The 20,466-nt window shown below is 42.3% G+C and overlaps 1 protein-coding gene across 1 annotated transcript in view; it reads left to right on the forward strand.

Annotated features, from left to right (window-relative positions):
- Window positions 1–515: 515 nt before the first annotated feature.
- foxo3b (forkhead box O3b) overlaps window positions 516–20,466 on the forward strand; it is a 30,517-nt gene continuing 10,566 nt past the window's right edge. The window contains exons 1-2 of the mRNA XM_053647291.1: window positions 516–1,080; window positions 1,196–1,817. Coding sequence (XP_053503266.1) covers window positions 1,308–1,817 — 510 coding nt within the window. The 5' untranslated portion in view covers window positions 516–1,080; window positions 1,196–1,307. The remainder of the gene's footprint in view (window positions 1,081–1,195; window positions 1,818–20,466) is intronic.

Genomic DNA, 20,466 nt, shown 5'->3' on the forward strand with positions numbered 1-20,466 from the left:
TTGGTGATGAGGCTCCAGTTCCAGTTCAGGGCTCTGTGCAGGACACTTGAGTTCTTAGTGGTGAGATGGTCAGGTGTCCACATACTTTTGGTCACACCATGTATATGTGTGTGTGTGTGTGTGTGTGTGTGTGTGTGTGTATATATATATATATATATATATATATATATATATATATATATATATATATATATATATATATATATATATATATGTATGTATGTATGAACTCATTGTATGTTCTAACTTATTAAAAGTAAGTTTGTTTACATCAATCCAAACATGTATCCTTTACATGTTACCAAAAAACCCCCAAAAAAACAACACGTGCATTTCCTGTATTCTACAGTATGAAGGTTATATCAATATAAATATCACTCACAATCTTCATTCTCTTGCAACTTGCACTATATTTGGCAATCTTGGGCTTGTCTGAACATGCTCTCGTGCGCGTGCCTGGTATACTTCACGGGGCATGGCCCTTTAAAAGGCGATCCCACGCGCAGGGGAGGGGGTGGATGACGGATTTAATCTTTTCTCTCTCGCTCGCTTTCTGTCAGTCTCTGCAGTCAGTCCTTTGTATAAGTTGTACAGTAGCTCGTTTAGTACTGAAGGAGGACGGGGTTGTGGGTATGATTTACAGTACAGAGAGTGCAGTTAGAGAACAAGAGCATTTTGGATTTGTTGTAAACTGGTGTCCCCACTTTCTCTCGCTCTCTCTTTCTATTTTGCACAGCTTTCTCTCTTGTGAGAAGGGAAGCCGAATGATTCATACGAGCAATGATATAATATAATCCAGCTTTCTTGATCTGACGCTGCGCATTTTATTTGATTATTATTATTTATTTTATTATTTTTATTTTCATCTAATTCTGGTCCTCTTGTGAGCGCATGGAGATTTCACTGAATGGGATGGGTTTTGGTGACGTTGCTGCGCTCTCTTCTCGGCCATTGGCGAAGTGCGCGTGAGATCTACAGCTGCATTACATCAGTGCTCGGTCTGAGCTCGAGCGCGCTGCAGAAACGGAGTCCGGTGTACGGCGGGGAAGGCTGCGGGATCTGAACTGGTCCTGGTGAATGGTGTGTGTGGTTAGACTACAATACATAGATCAGCATATTCGACTATAAGCGTGCACAGTTCTACCGAAAAGCACGTGCCATCTATAGTCTAATTCTTCATGTGTGTTTTGTACAGATTATCCGGACGCGTTCATGGCACGCCACTTTGACAGCGCGCCTCTACGCGTCTGAACTTGCACCGGGGAGCTCGTGCAGTAGTGCGATTGTCTACAGGTTAAGACGTCTCGATGGCTGAGACGACATCCCCCGAGCCTCTGTCCAGTCTGGACGTGGCCATTGATCCTGACTTTGAGCCACAGAAGCGGCCGAGGTCATGCACTTGGCCGCTGCCGGAGTCCAGCTTGGTTAAGCCAGAAGCCAACGACACGTACATCATCCCGGAGGAAGAGGATGATGAGGAGGAGAGTGCAATGGCTGTGAGCGCTAATGGAGACGATGGCAGGCCTGATGGACTGAGCTCGAGCGGAGATCAGGATCAGCAGAGCCAGGTCGAGGCTAAAGCGCGCGCTGCTGAGGTGAATGGACACGGGGTGCAGCAGCAGCAGCAGCAAACCCCACGCAAGTCCTCATCACGCAGGAACGCCTGGGGTAACCTGTCCTACGCAGATCTTATCACCAAAGCCATCGAGAGCACGCCGGACAAAAGACTGACTCTCTCTCAGATCTATGACTGGATGGTCAGAAATGTCCCCTACTTCAAAGACAAAGGAGACAGCAACAGCTCCGCTGGCTGGAAGGTACGTGTGCACTGTTCGAATCCATTGTTTTTTTTTTCTCGTGCTCACGCTGAGTGCACCCCGATTTGTTACAACGAAAACAAAAACAAAAGGAACACATGTTCTGGCGCGCGTGCGCAAGTGTGCGTGCGTGCGTGCGTCTCCAGACGGGCGCGCGCTTAAGCACAGCAGCAGGAGCGCCCGCGTGACTCAGTTTCTTGGCGATGCCTATGACCTCATATGTAAACAAAGCGTTTATTCATGCGTTTAAATATTTGCTGAACTCGTTGTTCAAAGGATATTTGACAACAACAACAAAAAAATGGGTGCGTGAATACTTACCTAATTACTCTGACTTCTTTAGAAAATAAAAATAAACGACACAAAGAAACATAAATCAGTGTAATGCAGTGAGCTTATGCAGACTCAATTGCTAAGTATTCATAATTGAATGCATTAAGCACCATTGCTAACCTGTAATACCTTGAAGAAAGAAAGAAAAAGAAAAAAAGCGTACACATGAACTGACAAGTCTCTCTGTTGTGGCTTGTATGACACATGACACAAGCTATGGGTCTGAAACCAACCCCCCCTCCCACCCCCAAACAAAAACAAGTTGTTTTCTTGCCCTGACCACACCATGATCATAATTATCCAATAATTAATGTTGAGAGACACACACACCTCCATAGAACTCCATTGTGTGAACCGCCTATAGGCATCTCATGGAGAATTTAACCTTGTACATGAACAATAATAATTTTTTTAAGTGACTTGTTTCCTATTCCTGCAACATGACCAGCTTACAGAAAACCTGCCTGGGCATGTTCCAGTTCATATGTTATTCTGCACACATACTGCCTGAAGGTGGCTATACGGCAGACGACACACAAAGAGTAACTGTAACGGAAGTCAACAGCGGAGAGCATCTCACACCTAACTTATTAGCTAAAAGTAACAACAGGCCTAATGATAGCTAGCTATAATCAAATAGCAGATGAAAACGTGCTGTGTAACATAATATTAGATAATGTTACAGTCTCACTAGCTAGTTCAGAATTCACTTACATAAAATATATATATATATATATATATATATATATATATATATATACACATTCTTGAGTTACTTCAACACAAGTGATGAAAATCCATGTCTTTTATTCTGGCCTTTCTTTTGTTCAGCTCAGCTTGTATTAAACGGTTTCTTGTCTTGGTCTGACTTTGCGTTGTTGTTTTTGAACTAGATCGCTTAATGAATTGGATAAACTTTGTCACAAGTTTAATTACATGAAACTTTTTTTTTTTTGTAGAACCTACTCCAAGTGTTATTGTAATGTCTTTGCTACTTACTCGCTATTGGATAAATCATATTTCAGAATTGAACTTGCAACATACTACAATAACATAACATATATTTTTTTAAAAAATCCCAATTGTTTGGAATTCTTTTACATTTCCTTTCAGTAGAAGGTATCTGTCTTCCTCTTGTGTTTGTGTTATGTTCACGCCAATTTTCTTGACTCGGTCATCAGTTGCCTAAATGAATACGAGAGCCCACTTTCACCAAAACCTGCTGCATGTATGAAGAAGCTACACTGGAATTAATAATGAAGCGTCAAATGCCCCAAATCTCAGGAGCTAAAAGATACAGTGTCACTAGTTAAAAATTCAATGTATTTAGACATCAAGTAGGTGGCCAGTGTGGGTCAGAAGCAGTGTGGCTGGAGTAACGACAACCAGGAATTTGTATCTATCTGACCATCCCTAAGAATTGAAGTGAAGACGAAACACAGATTTCCAAACGTGCTATACAGCAGTCCGATCTTTGCTGTGTGGTGAAATCTGTGCTCATCAGGTGTAACCAGATTCCTCAGATTTAGGCTTTCAAAACTTGCATTTATTGGGAAGAGATTTCACAACGTGGCACACAACGAGATGTACACAAAGATGTACTGTATCTTTAGCATCGGGTGAGGTGTTTGTGTGTGTGTGTGTGTGTGTGTGTGTGTGTGTGTGTGTGTGTGTGTGTGTTTGGATTGTAGGTATGACTATCACTAGAACTCCGATCTTGAATAGCATGTAGGTTTCTTTCTTGAATGTAATCCCATAGACCACAGTTTTCTTGGTGTCTGTTTTATTGATTACTACTGGAAGGTAGAGTGTGTTGAAGTGTTCGATTTAACCTCACAAATTCCTGCAGTGGAATAAAACCAATATGTGGAAGGTGTTCAGAGAAATATTTAGAGTCAATACTCCTCAAAGTAGCCCTTATGTAAACAAGCGTGCATCTCTCTTACACTCTCATATGTTTTTATATATATATATATATATATATATATATATATATATATATATATATATATATATATATATATATATATATAAACATTAGTTACATTATAATCAGGTGTCACTGGAGAATTCAAACCGCCCTATATGTTAATTGTGCCATACAGTACATGCACACACCTTGCTTCAGATACGTAGCTTTTGTTCTCCATGTCTGAGAGAGAGAGACCTGGGTGTCCTGCGTAATATGCTCCAAACCACATTCCTTCCTTGAGCTATTACTGAAGGTCTGGCACAGTTCCAGCATTACAAATATTTTTAAATGAGACAGGCAAATGATCTCGTGCATTTCAGTTGTGTATTTTTAGCTGAGATGGTGAGGGTGTGTATGGGTAGGTCTTCTGCCCCAAGCCTTTGATATCATATGCGTCCTCTTAGGACAGGTCTGGTTTAAATTGCATGAATTAGGGGATGAGTTTTTACATACTGTACACAGGTCAATTGAATAGACTGAAGCGAAGCTCCACTGCGGCATGTCTAACGAGCATATCTAGACGTCATGACGGACTTTCCTTTGTTCCGCTGCGGTTGGAGAAGAGGGGGATGGGGTAGGACGGTCAACATAGGTAATAATGCAGTGCTCATGAACTCCCAGTCGCCAGTCCGTGAAAAATTTATGACGCTATGCATTGTGGAATGGACTGATGGGACTCTTCTGATTATCTGTCACACACACAGTGTGGTATGTGTGTATGTGTAAGTGAAATAGTAGCAAAGATAATTTATTGATAATTTGCTAATGCCAAATGATTACTACTTCTCCAAGACACTTATTCACTTTTCTGGTTCTTTTATTATTATTTTATTTAACGTATGCACATTTCCCCATGTGGACAGTGTATTGAGTGCTTCGGGCCACTGTGCCGCAATCCGGTGGAGTTTGTACCACCTGCTATAGGAAGCACAGAGAAGACTTGCATGTCTGAACTATTAGGATTTGGGTCTGCGGACTATTTCCTGAACTGGCGTCGTTGCTTAGTGAGTCGGGGCTTCGTGTTTAATTCCAATACATCTTCTGTCTCATTCGCGAAAACACAGTGCTCAGTGCTATATTGTCCCCAAGCCTGCAAAAAAACAGGTACTGACTGAATAAATACACATTTCAGCAGCGCTCTGTCATCTATAGCGTTGTGCCTGGTTCGTATGTGCTCATAAGTAAATAATGTGTTCTTTTGTAGCGTCATGTGATTGGTGGCTTGTTGCCATGGTTGCCCATGTGTGGTGTAAGTTCATGAGAGGGTGAGGTGGTGTGGGCGCCTCTCTGGCTGGCACTGCTACCACAAAGCATTCGTGTATGTGGGGTGGAAAAGGGAGGAAAAAGAAGAAAAGAAAAAAGGTGAGTGATGGTTATGTCAGCGAGGATAGTCATAGGTTTTTCAGATGGTCATGTGTTGCCATGGTGACAGGGCTACGAGAGTACAGATGCCTTTCCATCCAAATGTTAAAACAAATCTTGAGCAGATTTCCAAAATGTGTCTCCATCGATTACAACTGCGATTATTCAGAGCAGGGGTAACAAGATGAACACACACACTCGCTCGCTCACTCACTCACTCACTCACGGAGGAGGCACACTCGTTTGTTTGAAATCATTTATTGCATCATGTCTTTTTCAAGCCACCAACATTTCCATGTCACTCAAGTCTGAACTCGTCTTGTCTTTAATAATAAAGCTTGCATATGTGCAAATACAAGAATTTGCATAAGCACAGGTGGTTGTGGTGTGTGTGTTTAGGAGTGTGTTGGAGTCTATTAGAAATGCATGCAGTGTTGAGTATTTTAGTTGCTCCAAACCACCCATCCCCAAATAAAATTTGGATCTTGGAGTCGGACATGGCGCCACAATGGTGCAGCTTCACCAATGGTCACCAACCATGTTCCTGGAGATCTACCTTCCTGAAGACTTTAGCTCCAACTATAATCGTGCCCACCTGACCGTCTAATCATTAAGACTTATGAGACAATGATTAGACGGTGAGGTGGGCACGATTAAGGTTGGAGCTAAAGTCTTCAGGAAGGTAGATCTCCAGGAGCATGGTTGTTGGCCACCTGGGCTTCACGGCCTCCAGTTCGATCCTGAGCTCAGGTCACTGTCTATACCTTGTTTCTGTGAATGTTCTTCGGGGTTCCTCTGGTTTTCTTCGACCTTCCCAAAAAACACGCCAGTAGGTGTATAAGATAAATTGCCCCTAGGTGTGAATCACTGTGTGAATGTGTATATATGTGTGTGTGTGTGTGTGTGTGTGTGTGTGTGTGTGTGTGTGTGTGTGTGTGTGCGCATGGTGCCATGGGATGGACTGGTGTCCCATCCAGGGTGTATTCCCACCTCATGCCCAGTGTTCCCAGATCCACCATATACCCTGTTCAGGATAAACCGGTTACTGAAAGTGAGTGAATCAGAATCAGAATTCCCTGAAGAGGGAAGTGTGAGCCTCGTCTCTGCTCCATCAACAAGCAGTAAACATCATATGCTGTGAGATACTCCTCAGGTGTCCACTATTCAACAAACACAACCCTGCATCACTCCCTCTGGTACGCTCCTCCCCAAAACGCTCTGACCCAAGGCTTTTGAAAGTTTAATTTGTTTTTCTCACGACCTGTCCTCTCCAATTAAGGCTGTCTGGCCCGGCAGCGGTGCTGAGCAGGGGAGGCTAAATTGTTCTTGATTAAAAATTAATTGACTACAATAAAGCTAGCGCTCTGTGTCAGGATTGGGGCTCCTCGCTGAGATGGTGGTGATGAAAAGAAACCGAGCTCTGTAGTGAAAAAAAAAAAATGAAGAAACGGACACTTTTGAAAGGCGTCCTTTACTCACGCAGTCTAATTCATCTGTCGGAGTGGACCTTGTGGATTATTACTGCCCAAGCAGCCTTTATGGAGATGGTCTCGTTTGGGATTCAGTGAGATCTCGCATAATATTATGCCAGATTAAGGCTAGATTGTGGTATTTTACCTCAATCGCCGTTTACCTTTAGTAGCTTTAGTACCCCTTGGTTACTTACCGTGTGTGAATCAATTAAAACCATGAGATCTACTGTTATGGCTGCGATTTCCAATGGACGATTGAAGCATGGCCCAGGTGTGGCTCATCATTCCGAAATCATTCCTCGGACAGCGTAAAGATCCAGTGTACCCTCTCTTGGGAAGAGCTGAGCTAAGCAGAGCTGGACATAGAGAACAACGGAATGAGCGGGGTATGATAGTGGAAGATTGATGGTGTTTACACTGTTTTCCCCAGCTTTGGTTCATGCCGGGTTTTTCTCAATTGAGACGTCTGGTTTTAAGCTTGATGTTTATCAACGACATCGTTAATTCACTCCCTTTTTTATTTCTTTTTTTTCTGGGAACTGCGCAATTCCTGTTCACTTCCTTTTCAGCAGGCCTCTACGCTAGTAGACTCCCGCTCTGTGACTAAACAAATGACGGTTTTATTCACCTCAGCGACATGCAAGTATGAAATTTGCCAGTCAAAGCTGCTGTAATGTACTGTACAGCGTACGAGCTGTCTTCGTACTCGGGAAGAAACGTATAGGGGAATTAATCCTTCGGACTTGAGAAAGGTTCCATTCCGAGCCCTGTGTGTGCTGATTTATATGTTGGTAAAGAGCTACACTAAGCTGAACACACTAAGCTCTAAGCTTTCTCGTAAAGTATGTTCCAAATACGAGAGGTCAGTTGAGGGCTTAGCTCTACAGGCTACAGCTAACGAGGACCGGCGTTTAGCACGTTTAGCTATCGGAGGCCCTTTATCACAAATTTCCACATGTTTAGTGTTTGCACACCTGTCTTAACTGTGACCTCAGGGCAGCCTGGTTGATATGTGAGCAGGCGTGCAGGAAAAGTGCGGCGTCAGGACTCGAGCCTAACTCCTGCAGTAAAGTTTCAGTGCCTGTTCAGCAGGCGGACAGGTTTGTGCCTGTAACGCTATTAGCACTTTGACACACATTCGAGGCTGAAGCTCTAATCTAGATCTTAGAGCTGAGTCGATTTTGCGGTTAGATTTGTGTGTTCTTTTGGTTTTGTTCACTATTTATCCTCCCCCATTCTCTCTCTCTCTCTCTCTCTCTCTCTCTCTCTCTCTCTCTCTCGTCCCTTTTGCACTACAGCATTTATGAGGGCATGAAATTGCTCCAGAGCTCCAAGGCATATTGAGCCCTGGCTTACGCGGACTATTATCGCTCTTTCTCTATTTCTTTGTTTGTGTTTGTCTTTCTGCACATCTGGCTTTCCCGTACCCATTGTAAATAGCTGCCGTTTCACACATTTTTATCATTTAAAATGTACACCCTTACGAGAGTCGTTTGCTAGTTTGGTATACATGAGTGCATCAAGACTGGGCTTATAAATGTTTCTACTACAAAAGGCTTCTACTCTTAATGCTTTATTCCGTCAAGGTCAGTGTAGTCTAAATGAGTAATTAGGGGGCCAAGCACCGAAGTTGCGTAGGCAACCGATTGTTGTTCTAACTTTTCTTAGTGTTTGTAACTAAGTTTGTTAGAAAATATCCCATCCAGGTGCAAGCCAAAAAAAATTGTGGAACCAGATTTGGGCAAACTTTCTGTGAGAGTGGGTAGATTGGGATTTAATAAAATAAAATAAAATAAATATTCCCATGCATGCCTCTACTTTGGCTTTCTTATCATTCCAAATCAGACTCTTTAAATCAGAGATACCAAGACTGGTTTAAAAAAAACCTGCCAAGTAATAAACGGTAATCCACAGGAATTACATTAACATAATAAAATGTTGGGACTACGGTTGTTGCTATGGCCTTTGGACTGCAATTATCACATGCGGTTTTGCACTCGGGTCTCCTTTACTGAACAGTGGACTAGTTCAACAGACTTCATATAAAAACCATAATGAACTTTCTTTTACTTTTACACTATCCTTCATTACCCAGATGCGGACGGGTTCCCTTCTGAGTCTGGTTCATTTCAAGGTTTCTTCCTCATATCATCTTGGGGAGTTTTTCCTCGCCATTATCGCCACCGGCTCGCTGAATAGAGATAAATTTACACACTTAAAATCTGTATCTTGCGTTTATATAGTTCTGTAAAGCTGCTTTGAGACAACATCCATTGTTAAAAGCGCTATACAAATAAAGTTGAATTGAATTGAACATGTGCTATAGTTAAACAGCTCCTCGATGTGCCCTAGAAGGATACATAACTAAGTGTAATGGAGTGGAATTTGAGTAAATGGATAAGTGGTTGTTTTGGCAAACACTCCTTTTTATTTATTTATTTTTTTTAATGTCATGAAAGCAGGCATGACCTCTCACGAAGAACTGCACACACGTATGCACATGGCAGTAGTCATGGGCAATGCTTATTCAGCCACATGCAAGCCTTTCATGCATGCATTTTAGATGTTTACAAGCCTTCATGTGTGAAAGAGGTTCTAAACGTAGTCAGAGCATGTGTGCATATAGAAAGGCAATATTGTTAGCCAGGGTTTCAGGAATCTGAAAGAGTACACACACACACACAGCATACTTTACCGTACATTAAAGTAGCTATGGTATTCAGACTCCGTGCCTTAAACACCAATCCAGTGCATTCACAGGATAGATTCTCGCATTCTTTGGAGTCCCACATGCAGAGCGCACAGCGTCACAGGCTTTAGCAAGTTCACTTTCCCGTGTCTGCATACATCCCCCTCCTGCCCATGAATCCCCCATGTGTTAGCCTGGTGAGCGAGGCCTCTTTCTACAGCACACTACAGCTTCCCTTATTTGTTATATGGTTAGGTATGTGTGCCAGTCTACTCCTCTTGTTGCCTGTGGTTGAGAACTGGTTTTAAGCAATGTCTCAGATGATATGATCCTGTATATGATGCTTTTTCTTTCTTCTTTGACAGTTTTTCTGTAATATTAATGAAGGATATGTTAACACACACTCCCAAATTGATCTAAGTGCAGCGATTAACCCTGTGTTCACACTCTCTAATGAGCCCGAAGTGACTTCTAGACCATTATACCAATTACACGCACCACTTTTGCATAAAATATACTGCAAGTTTGTTTTTCATGTTACGTACTAGGCTTCTCTAGCAAACCAAGCTAAATGTGCTAGTAACGTACACTCACCAGAGACACTGACGAGTGCTGCTTCTTCCTTTCTACACTTTATTTCTCTTTGTAGTGTCTCTATATAAAATGTATGTTTGTTTGTTTTTTGTGGAAAACTACTTGAATTGGCGAAATCGCAATCGCACGAAATAGTTTTGCACGCTCTTTCGAAGTGATGTTTGTTGGTAAATGAGGCCTTTTATCTGTACTCCTGTTCCTCATGTTCGACGCGCATGAATGGAAGAGGGCTTTGGTTGATTGCACGTTGTGATGACGTCACATGACGCGTCTTGGCCCAAATCGGTGGTCATTTTTAAAAAATTGCAAGCTCCTCGGGATATTGCGGAGTTGATTTGATTTTGCGTTCATTTCTGTGATCGCAAAATCACGGAATCCGGGAGCGACTAATATATACTGTTGTGTGTCTGACATTAACTGCAGGAAGGAAGTAAAGTCGGACCAGACGTGTGCCAGAGGATTGGTCTGAGGAATCATTCGAGCCAGTCGTTTGAATCGTTCACATTAACATTTCCTGAATGGACCGTCTCCATTCACGTGACGCTTTCACTGTCGCTGAAATGACAGTTCCGTCTTGTGCGCATACACAGAAAATGCGTAGTCGCCCGTCGCTTTGTTGCCTGCTAGTGTGAACATACAGTAGGTTAAGTCAGGGAGAATGGTGCAAGAGAGTCCAGCTGGAAGCTCCTAAGTGGTGTGTATGCGCATTGGCATTGTTTCATGCAAAATACAAACTGTGACAGTCCTAGGTTGTTCATTTCCTGTTCCTTCTCTTCTTCCACCATTTTTTAAAAATTTATTTACATTTTTTGACACAGCTCAGTCTGGGATCATGCTCTATCGCTCTCTAGCTCCATATTATTTTATTTTTTAAATCTCAGATTAGCAGACTAGACTCACTCTCACATAGTACAGCATTAGTGCAACTTCGTGCCAAACCGTGTACCGAGTAGTTCTTTTTCCTTCTCCGAATTTGTTGCACTGAGCAGAACATCACCGCTAATTTGGTTAGGCAAACAGCACGTCTTTCAGCTTTGCCAGCGTATCTTTCCAGGCTACGTCGAGTGCTTTGGTGCATAGAGGACAGCACCGTCACTTGACCGTGTAGATTCCCGTAGAGTGACAAAAGTGAGAGTCCTTTTGTCCTTTCTTTCCAGCAATACGCGCATTATGGTTGTGAATATTTACAACAGGTGTAATACACACATACAAATACTGTATGGTAAGAAGCTCTGAATGTCCATTCCAGGTGTTCAAGATTTGATGCGTCGTACATGATGACTTTTTACGTCCTCTGATTGTAACGGTGGCTCGTACACCGACAACAGACTCGTTGATATCGTAGCGTTTTGATTGATTGATTTTCAGCCTAGAATTAGTTTTTAGCATAATAGACCATATAGCAAAAATGGTAAATGGTAAATGGTCTGCACTTATATAGTGCTTTTCTCCAAAGCACTTTACACTGTGTCTCATTCACTCACACACCAATGGTAGCAGAGCTGCCATGCAAGGCGCTAACTTGCCATCGGGAGCAACTTGGGGTTCAGTGTCTTGCCCAAGGACACTTCGGTATGTGGAGTTACGTGGGCCGGGAATCAAACCGCCAACCCTACGATTAGTGGACAACCCGCTCTACCACCTGAGCCACAGTCACGCTTAGTGTGTAGACTTCTGCTCATGAGCAGTATGTACATACGTAGATATTAAGCTGTTGGAAGGAGAAAACTGTTGGTCAGGAGAAACGGATTAAGGAAAAAAGATTGATAGATAAACAAGAGCATCAGCAGTCTGGATCAGTTGATGGTGACATCACTGTATGCCTGACGGGGCTTTTAGCCTGATTAATTTACCGTATGGTTGCATGTCTATAGGATTGCTTTTGTGTTCAGTGACACACTGTATAATGGATCACATGTCCAGTATTTTTCGTTTGTACTCCATCAATTTAGCAAACATCCAAGCTGCCTTTGCCTTTCATGCCCTTTCTCTCTCTCTCTCTCCTTCTCTCTCGTGTATATACTGGTTAATGTTCCTTTCCCGTCTCCTTCTCTTTTGTTTGTTTTGCTTTTCTTTCACCTAGTATTTCTTTCCCTCTTTCCCCTCCCGCTTCCTGCAGCTGTGCCGATGCTTCAGAGATTTTTCCATGAAAACACAAAGAGCTGCAAGTGCAAAAAAAAAAAAAAAAAAAAAACCCACACAACCTCCGATTACAACTGGTTCTATGCATCGATGCTTTGCTAGACACCGTGTCGCACGTTTTGATCAAATGTTGAAGGGGAAAAAAAATAGTATAAATAATAGGTATATTTTATGTAGGCGATGTAGAAAGCTTTGCATAAACTTTCACCCCCTTGAACTTTCCTTGACCACATGGATTAATTGGGATTATACAGTATATCGTGACTGTACAAGAAATAACCCGTAATATTGAAAGGAAGGGTATTAACTGTGTAGGTTGAAACTCGCAGCATTAGTTGAACGGACCTGACCGTTCGGTGTTTGGTTATCACAACGTATCCCAAATTTTTAACAGCCCATGGTTCCGTTATTAGGAATGAAAACAATACGGCACAAGACAACGCCGTCTACCAAAAGTCAGCACGTTTAGTCTTCAAGAAGCAACCGAGTGGCCACGTTACAAAATGTAAAAATGTCCAATTGAATGAATCACTGCACCGTACTGCACTTTTTTATTTTTTATTTTAAATCAGTCAGAATGTAATACCTTTTTTGGTTTATAAAGATGAGAGATGTAGTAGTAGTAGTAGTCAGGTGGTGGTCATGTGAACAGCTCTCAGTATGTATATGTGATTACTCCAGGTAGAACAGTCAGTGAATCATACAATAAACTGCTCGCTGCGGTTGATTACGTCTGCAACGCCGTCACACCCAGATACCATGACCATGTGAAGAAGCACACACAGAAAGACTAATTGAGTGGAAGAAAGTGAGAGACAAACGGAGTTCAGGCGATAAAAAACGAGCAAAGGTCGAGCAGATGAGGGGAAACTCTTTATCAGTCTCGTCTTTATCACTGGCTAATCAGATGAGGTCACAGGACTGTTGTGGACTCTCAGTGAACTTGAATGACAGTTTCTGTAGTGTAGTAGTTATCACGTCCACCTGCTAGAAACGTGTCCCAGAACAGCTGGAGTGCCTGAGAACCACGAAGCCCAAACTATCAATTACTTGCATTTTTGGATGACCTAAGTTAATGAATCTAAATAGACAAGAAGTTTGAGAAGAAGAAGAAGGAAAAAAAAAACAAGACTGAAACCAGTATCACTGCTCAGTTCACATTGCTGAGCGATGCTTCTTGTGTAATTAGAAATAAGTCCAGGCGACAGGACAGTCAAAAGTGTGTGGGTGTGATTGGCAGGGAAATGGCACGGCCTCCGCGTTCATATTTCTAAATGAGCTCTTTATTAGCGTCTCTCGGTCTTCTAGTCGGCTTCGTTTCATTCTCGATAGAGCTCTCTCTCTCTCTGTCTTTCTCTCTCTCTCTCTCTCTCTCTCTCTCTCTCTCTCTCTCTCCATGATGGCCCATTTCCCCCTTCATACTCCATTTTCAGACCTTTTCTCTGTTTCAGTCTGTTTCTGGCTGAACTGTGTGAAGAATAGAAGAGCTGACACGATTGGTTAGACAGCACTCCGCCCCCACATGTGACTGGCTGGAACATTCAGTGGGCCACTCAGCGCAGTGGAAGTGTATGTAGGTCAGTGTGTGTGTGTGTGAGTGAGTGTGCTGTGACCGTGTACCCTGGCAGCCCTCCAGCTCACTCCTTCAGAGCGCTAGAAGAGAGGGGGAGGGAGAGAAAAAGAGAGAAAGAACCACGGAGTGGCCTCCTACACTCCAACTGTAACTCGCAGAGGGGGGAGAAATATAAAAAAAAATAAACCACGCAGCTATCTTCAATTTCTAAACATGCTTTGTTGTGTGTGTGTATAATTTAGGGGATTCAATTTTGCCATCAGATTAAAATAAATTCCACAACCATTTTCAAATGCAGGGTGCGCTTGCAGAACTTTGACTTGTTCCCATGGTGACACTGTGCTCCCTGTGCATTCGCAGGAAACTATTTCCACGGGAAGTCTGCGCCCTTAATTCGCCCTTGAAACCCGTTCGCCACTTGCGGGAACTTGTCGAGCTGCACGAGGTCGCACTACAGTTTATATACCCACCTGAAAAATCTAACACACACACACACACACACATCAGGGTTCTCACTTCCGTCGTGTCATCGCACAGCAGCTGTCTAGACCGAAAAGCCACTCTGAACACTCTCATGAGCTTGGTTGTCTTTGCATTTTACAGTGTGCAAGCTCTAAAAGTGAACTCACACACACACACACACACACACACACACACACACACTGTAAAGGCCTGTCAGAGAACTTAATGCTCTGCCAATAAATTATTCACTGATGGTGTGCTCAGTCTTTACCCAGATTTCAGACAGCCCACACACATATGTGCATTCAGCATCTCTAAATATGAATGTATGAAGCACTTTAGCAGTATCTGCAGCTCAGGAAGAAGTTAACCTATAATACTACATTGCTATTTATAACCTTCCCCTCTAAACACACACACGCACGCACAGAAACAGAATAAATGCAGAAGTAGACAGTTTTCAGCAACAGGCAGAACTTCAGGTTCAGTTTGGCGTTTGCGGTTGGTTCGAAAAGTCACGGAAGTCTTCCTTAAGTCATCTTAAGTCGTGGTGTGAGAAGGCTGTATTTACATAAGGACTCTACTTACACTCTTAAACTAACACACAGAAAGAAGCAGAGAAAGACACGTGAGACCGTCAGGACACGCCTTTTTGAACAACCGATGGATTGAGTGGAAAGCGAGAAGGTGCTACATCATTCCTCGGTTTGCTCAGCGGAGTCGCGTGATTTGACCGACACGTCTGCAAGAAAATATAAACATACACTTCCCTTTTTTTTTTTTGTTCCACCGACTGTCTAAAACCACAGTGACTAAGCTAATGTATATGTAACTCATGATGTTCGAGCTCGGGGATTTGTCTGGAAATTGTTGCGTTTGAATCGGCTCCTGATAAGAAAACACACGTTTGGTGTGAGCATAATGAACCCCTCCCATCTTTTTCATCCCTCTCCGTCAAAGCTCTCAGGTGCGCTCGAGCACTCGCTGTCGTCTTGTAAAGGGATCCATTTCGCACAAATGAGTGCTCTTAGACAAGTGTTACCGATGTACGATTATGCGAGTCCTCGGGGAGGGTGGAGGCGGGTGTAGGCTTTGAGGATTTCTGTGGAAGAGCGTTTGTGTTGCTTTGCAGGTTTTTCGAGTCGTCCGCGTTCAGCCCGAACAGCTCATCATCCCCCCCGTCGCCCCAAACCCCCCCCCACCCAGAAGAGTTTAACAAGCAAGTCCTTCAACAGGCCACAGAAGGGTTGCGAGTCTGTTTCATCCCTTCCTTGCCTATTCTTTTTTTTTCTTTCTTTCTTTCTTTCTTGGCTGAGTGGTGAAATATATGTGCACTCAGGCATAGGAGGTTAGGAGTGAAGGTCCATTTCTTTTCATACATTTGAGAAGAACAGGGTGCGGCCTGAGCCAATGTGTGTAACTGTTTTGGCCTGGGTCCAGTTTGTGTATGTGTATATATGTGTGTGTGAGAGAGAAAGCGAGATTCTGGCACTGTGCCAGAAGGCTCCACAAAGGCGAGAGATGGTCACGCTCAGGTTTTTATTCAGAGTATTACTACTAAAGTCACTAATTCAGAGTGGATGTTTAAAAGAAACGGCTCCTTCAGCAGGACAGCGTTCCTTCTCGTGCGCCTCGGGAATCGATACGTAGTAGCCGACGTACCTAGTCTTCCGCGTTGTGGTTTGAAAACATCTGGACTAATTGTGCCCCGAGGTATTCTAATTCAAACAGAGAAACCACTGCGACTTGTTCATCCTGTGCACCTTATACCATCATAGCGATGCAAATCAAATAGGAATATTCAATGTAGCTTGCTACCAAACTGCACGAACTTATTATTCGGAAGAGAAAAAAAACCCCACCAAAAAACAAATTGGGCATGATGAGATATTATGAGAAGAGCAAGGCAAGAAAATCAATATTTTTAGTGTGAGCTCGGAGTGTGCGTTTGATGGGTTTCAGTGCGTTTCATCATGCCCGTGAGCTACGTTACTGGAAATGCGCCTCGCAGAGCCAGAACAAAGACTTGGAGAGAAACAAAGAGAGAGAGAGAGAAGGAAACGGAGTAAAAAGTGCAAGAGGACAGAATGAACAAAAAGAGTGACAAATTGGAGTGTCTCCTCCATTGTTGTTATGCAAAGAAAAGGCCTGTGCTGCTCCACCATCCAAAAGTGCATAAGGTTCAAGGAGGTTTGTTTACTGTTTGACGTGATGCTTTTTTCTTCTTCTTCTTCTTCTTCTTCTTCTTCTTTCTTTTCTTTTACGCTTTGCCTGTGTTGGGTGTTAAGATTGGGTTGTAAAATATATGACGCAACAAGCTTTTCACTGAGTGCAAAGCACTATATCTGCCGCACAATCAAGCATTTTATTGTGTATCCATCCATCCATCCAACCATCCATCCATCCATGTGTATTTGTTGTTGTTTTTTTAAATATTTAATTAGTCAGCATTGACAAATATTAGTGGTTCGTTCTGTGTGTAAATGTGTGTGTTTGCGGTCACAAAACAAATGGCTCCCCAAATTGAAAGCAGTACAGCTTGCCTTCGTTTTTTTGGCTTTGTTTTTTTTTTTTCGTGCTGCCACGTTGTAGCAGAATCAGGAAGTCATGTGACTCGAAAGTCAAGGGAATAACGGAACTAAAAGTGTTCGTGTGTGTGCGCATTGGGGATGGTGAGAATTGCTGCTACAGCAGAAAATCCCATGACATGCATTCTTCTGAGACTCTACTGTACTTCTATTACCCTTTTTCACTACTTATCATCATGGCTTTTATACACACATGCCAGTACTAGGTACATGGTTAAGCGAGTAAATTGTCATTCTTATCGTGTTTCTATCTCCTAGATCAGATTTGAGACGTAATATAAGATTCAGTACCCTTTCCCATTATTTATTTCAGCGTGGTCTGTGACACATGACCTACAGTACAGTGTGCCGTGGTTACATCATGACCGAGTTGTCTGGTGGAATCCCTGCATCATGTATGCCCTAGGAAATCACGGCTATATAGGAGAAAAACCAAGATGAGGGCTAATTTCATGTAGCATGTAGTGTTTATCCCGATGATCTTTTATCAACTGGAATTTGATGCTGCATTCAACGGTGCATGCATGTATCATGGAAAAAAAAGATGGAGGTTCATTTTCCTTTGCAGTGAGCCATGCATGTGGGCGAGGTTTGACCTAGACTGATGAGCTCAGCAAAATACAGTGTTGCATGCGCAACACACACACACACACACACACACACACAGAGCTACTGCCAAGTACAGATAAGGCTGCGGATCAGACTCTACAGTAACATTACGATCATTTATAGCGCAAGATGAAAATATCACCGCACACAAGTTTCATTCAAAACAAGTTTCATTTAAATGTAAGAAAGCAACAGATATTATGTTTTTGAGAGGAGATCACCGGGGCCTCTTATCCTGGAGTTTTTTTTTCCCCTTCATTTTTAATGGACCCCAGATGGGCACGCAGAAGGTCTGAGCAAAACATTAGTCATATCACATGTCATATTCGCCCTCTGTGTCGCAACGATAGTGTCATGAGATAAGAGCAGCATTTCATTTCATAAAGTCGCTTCTACAGAGCTAAATTCAACGAATGACTCATTCTACAGTGTATCATTTTGATGATGTGAAATATATCAAAACACTTCCGCTGTGACTGTATTGCGGATCACAAGACATTGGGATCCGTTCAGATGGCAGGAGGTGGTGTGATTGTGATCAACTGTGGTTTGACTGAAATAGCGTTTCAACCCACATGCATCTTAGAAGTGCCAGCAAAGACACCTGGTCAAAGGTCTGATTGAAAATGTGACTGTGATATCAGTTTTTGGCAGGTGGGGCTTCAGCTTAAAGAACACAGTGTTCTGTACTGTAGCTAAAAATACATTTGTGTTGCCCAAAGTTTGTGTGTGGTTTTAAAGCGTGTGCACAAGTCTGCCCAAGGCCATACAGGGTGTCCGGTTAAGCTCTAGGGCCTGGAGATCCATTACTATAGGAGGTGCTGGAATTGGTCAGGGGACGTGGGACAGACAAGCGGGAAGTGGATTGAGAAGCAGGGGATAAGCATGTGTGTATGCGCATGAGTCGTGTTTACTGAAGTGTTAAAGCTCATGTTTCATTTTGTGGCCTGGGCCAAGCTTGTATATCAGTTTTGTTTTGTTTTTTTCTTTTCGTGCTGGTGGAGCACGATTTGTACTAAACTTCTTGAGGTTGAGATGTCGTCTCTTGGTCATTTATCAGCTCTTGACAGGAAGGGACCATTTAGCCATTTCCTGATTAGAGGGAACAAGGCATCTCCTCCTACTTGACTGGTCAGATAGGGTCCTGAAACTGTCTAAGAAAACATATTTAAACTTTTTTCATGTACCTATAAAACTTATTTATTTATTTATTTATTTATTTATTTATTTATTTATTTTATAAAGATTTTCCTGACCAAACAAGAATCCAACTATGACCATAGTGTAAAGTTATACTTAACATATTTAATGAGCACCTCTTAAGACTCTAAAACATCATCAGATCAAGTCCTAAAAGGAGACAAAGAGAATCTTATACTTGGTCATTTATTTATTGAGGAAAATGGTCCAATATTACATGTCTTTGAGTGGCAAAAGTATGTGTACCTCTAGGATTAGCAGCTAATTTGAAGGTGAAATTAGAGTCAGGTGTTTTCAGTCAATGGGATGACATGATCAATGATCAGGTGTGAGTGAGTGCCCTGTTTTATTTAAAGAACAGGGATCTATCAGAGTCTGATCTTCACAACACATGTTTGTGTCATATGGACAAGCCAGAAGGCTGTTGGAAAAATGTTTTGTGGATGGATGAGACCAAAATAGACCTTTTTGGTTTAAATGAGAAGCGTTACGTTTGGAGAAAGGAAAACACTGCATTCCAGCATAAGAACCTTATCCCATCTGTGAAACATGATGGTGGTAGTATCATGGGTTGGGCCTGTTTTGCTTCATCTGGATGAGGACGACTTGCCATCATTGATGGAACAATGAATTCTGAATTATACCAGAGATTTCTAAAGGAAAACATCAGGACATCTGTCTGTGATCTGAATCTGAAGAGAAAGTGGGTCATGCAGCAGGACAACGACCCTAAACACACGAGTCGTACTACCAAAGAATGGTTCAAGAAGACTAAAGTTAATGTTTTGGAATGGCCAAGTCATAGTCCTGACTTTAATCCAATAGAAATGTTGTGGAAGGACCTGAAGCAAGCAGTTCGTGTGAGGAAACCCACCAACATCCCAGAGTTGAAGCTGTTCTGTACTGAGGAACGGGATTAAATTCCTCCAGGCCGACGTGCAGGGCTGATCAACAGTTACCGCAAACGTTTAGTTGCAGTTATTGCTGCACAAGAGGGTCACATCAGATACTGAAAGCACACACTTTTGCTTTCTAAAGATATGTAATATTAGGTTATTGTCCTCAATAAATTCCTGACGAAGTATAATATTTGTGTCTCATTTGTTTAATAGGGTTCTCTTTGTCTACTTGTGAAAATCTGATGGTGTTTACGTTCATATTTATGCAGAAATATTAAAAAAAAAATTCCAAGCACCACTGTATAATCAATAATCATTACAGTAAATCCATCCAAATGAAATTTTGTGCATTGAAGCGCGGATCGGAATTATCCATGAGTTCCCTAACACAGCACTGGTTTTGTTAATGGATATACGTGCGTAGTCTCTTTCATACTCGGAGAAAACAAATGAATGGATCGCAAGAGTGGAAAATAAACGGAAAAAAAAGTACAAGAATGAATAAGAACATTAAAAGGGATTAAGTGCATCTGAAACCGAAGCGTGCATTGGCTTAGAGTTCGGTTCTCACAAGTCTTCTTTTTCTACCTCGTGCCAAATCTTTTTTATTTATTTTTTATTTTATTTTCTCTCCACCGGTTCAGTGCGCATGTGTGTTTACATTGGCTCGCTCAGGAGGACAGGACACGCAGTTCTCTGGCACTAGACTGCTCCGTGCTTATTGCTTAAGTTTTGACATTATTGACTGGATTAT

The sequence above is a fragment of the Ictalurus furcatus genome, chromosome 2, assembly GCF_023375685.1.
Source record: "Ictalurus furcatus strain D&B chromosome 2, Billie_1.0, whole genome shotgun sequence".
Classification (NCBI taxonomy): Eukaryota; Metazoa; Chordata; class Actinopteri; order Siluriformes; family Ictaluridae; genus Ictalurus; species Ictalurus furcatus.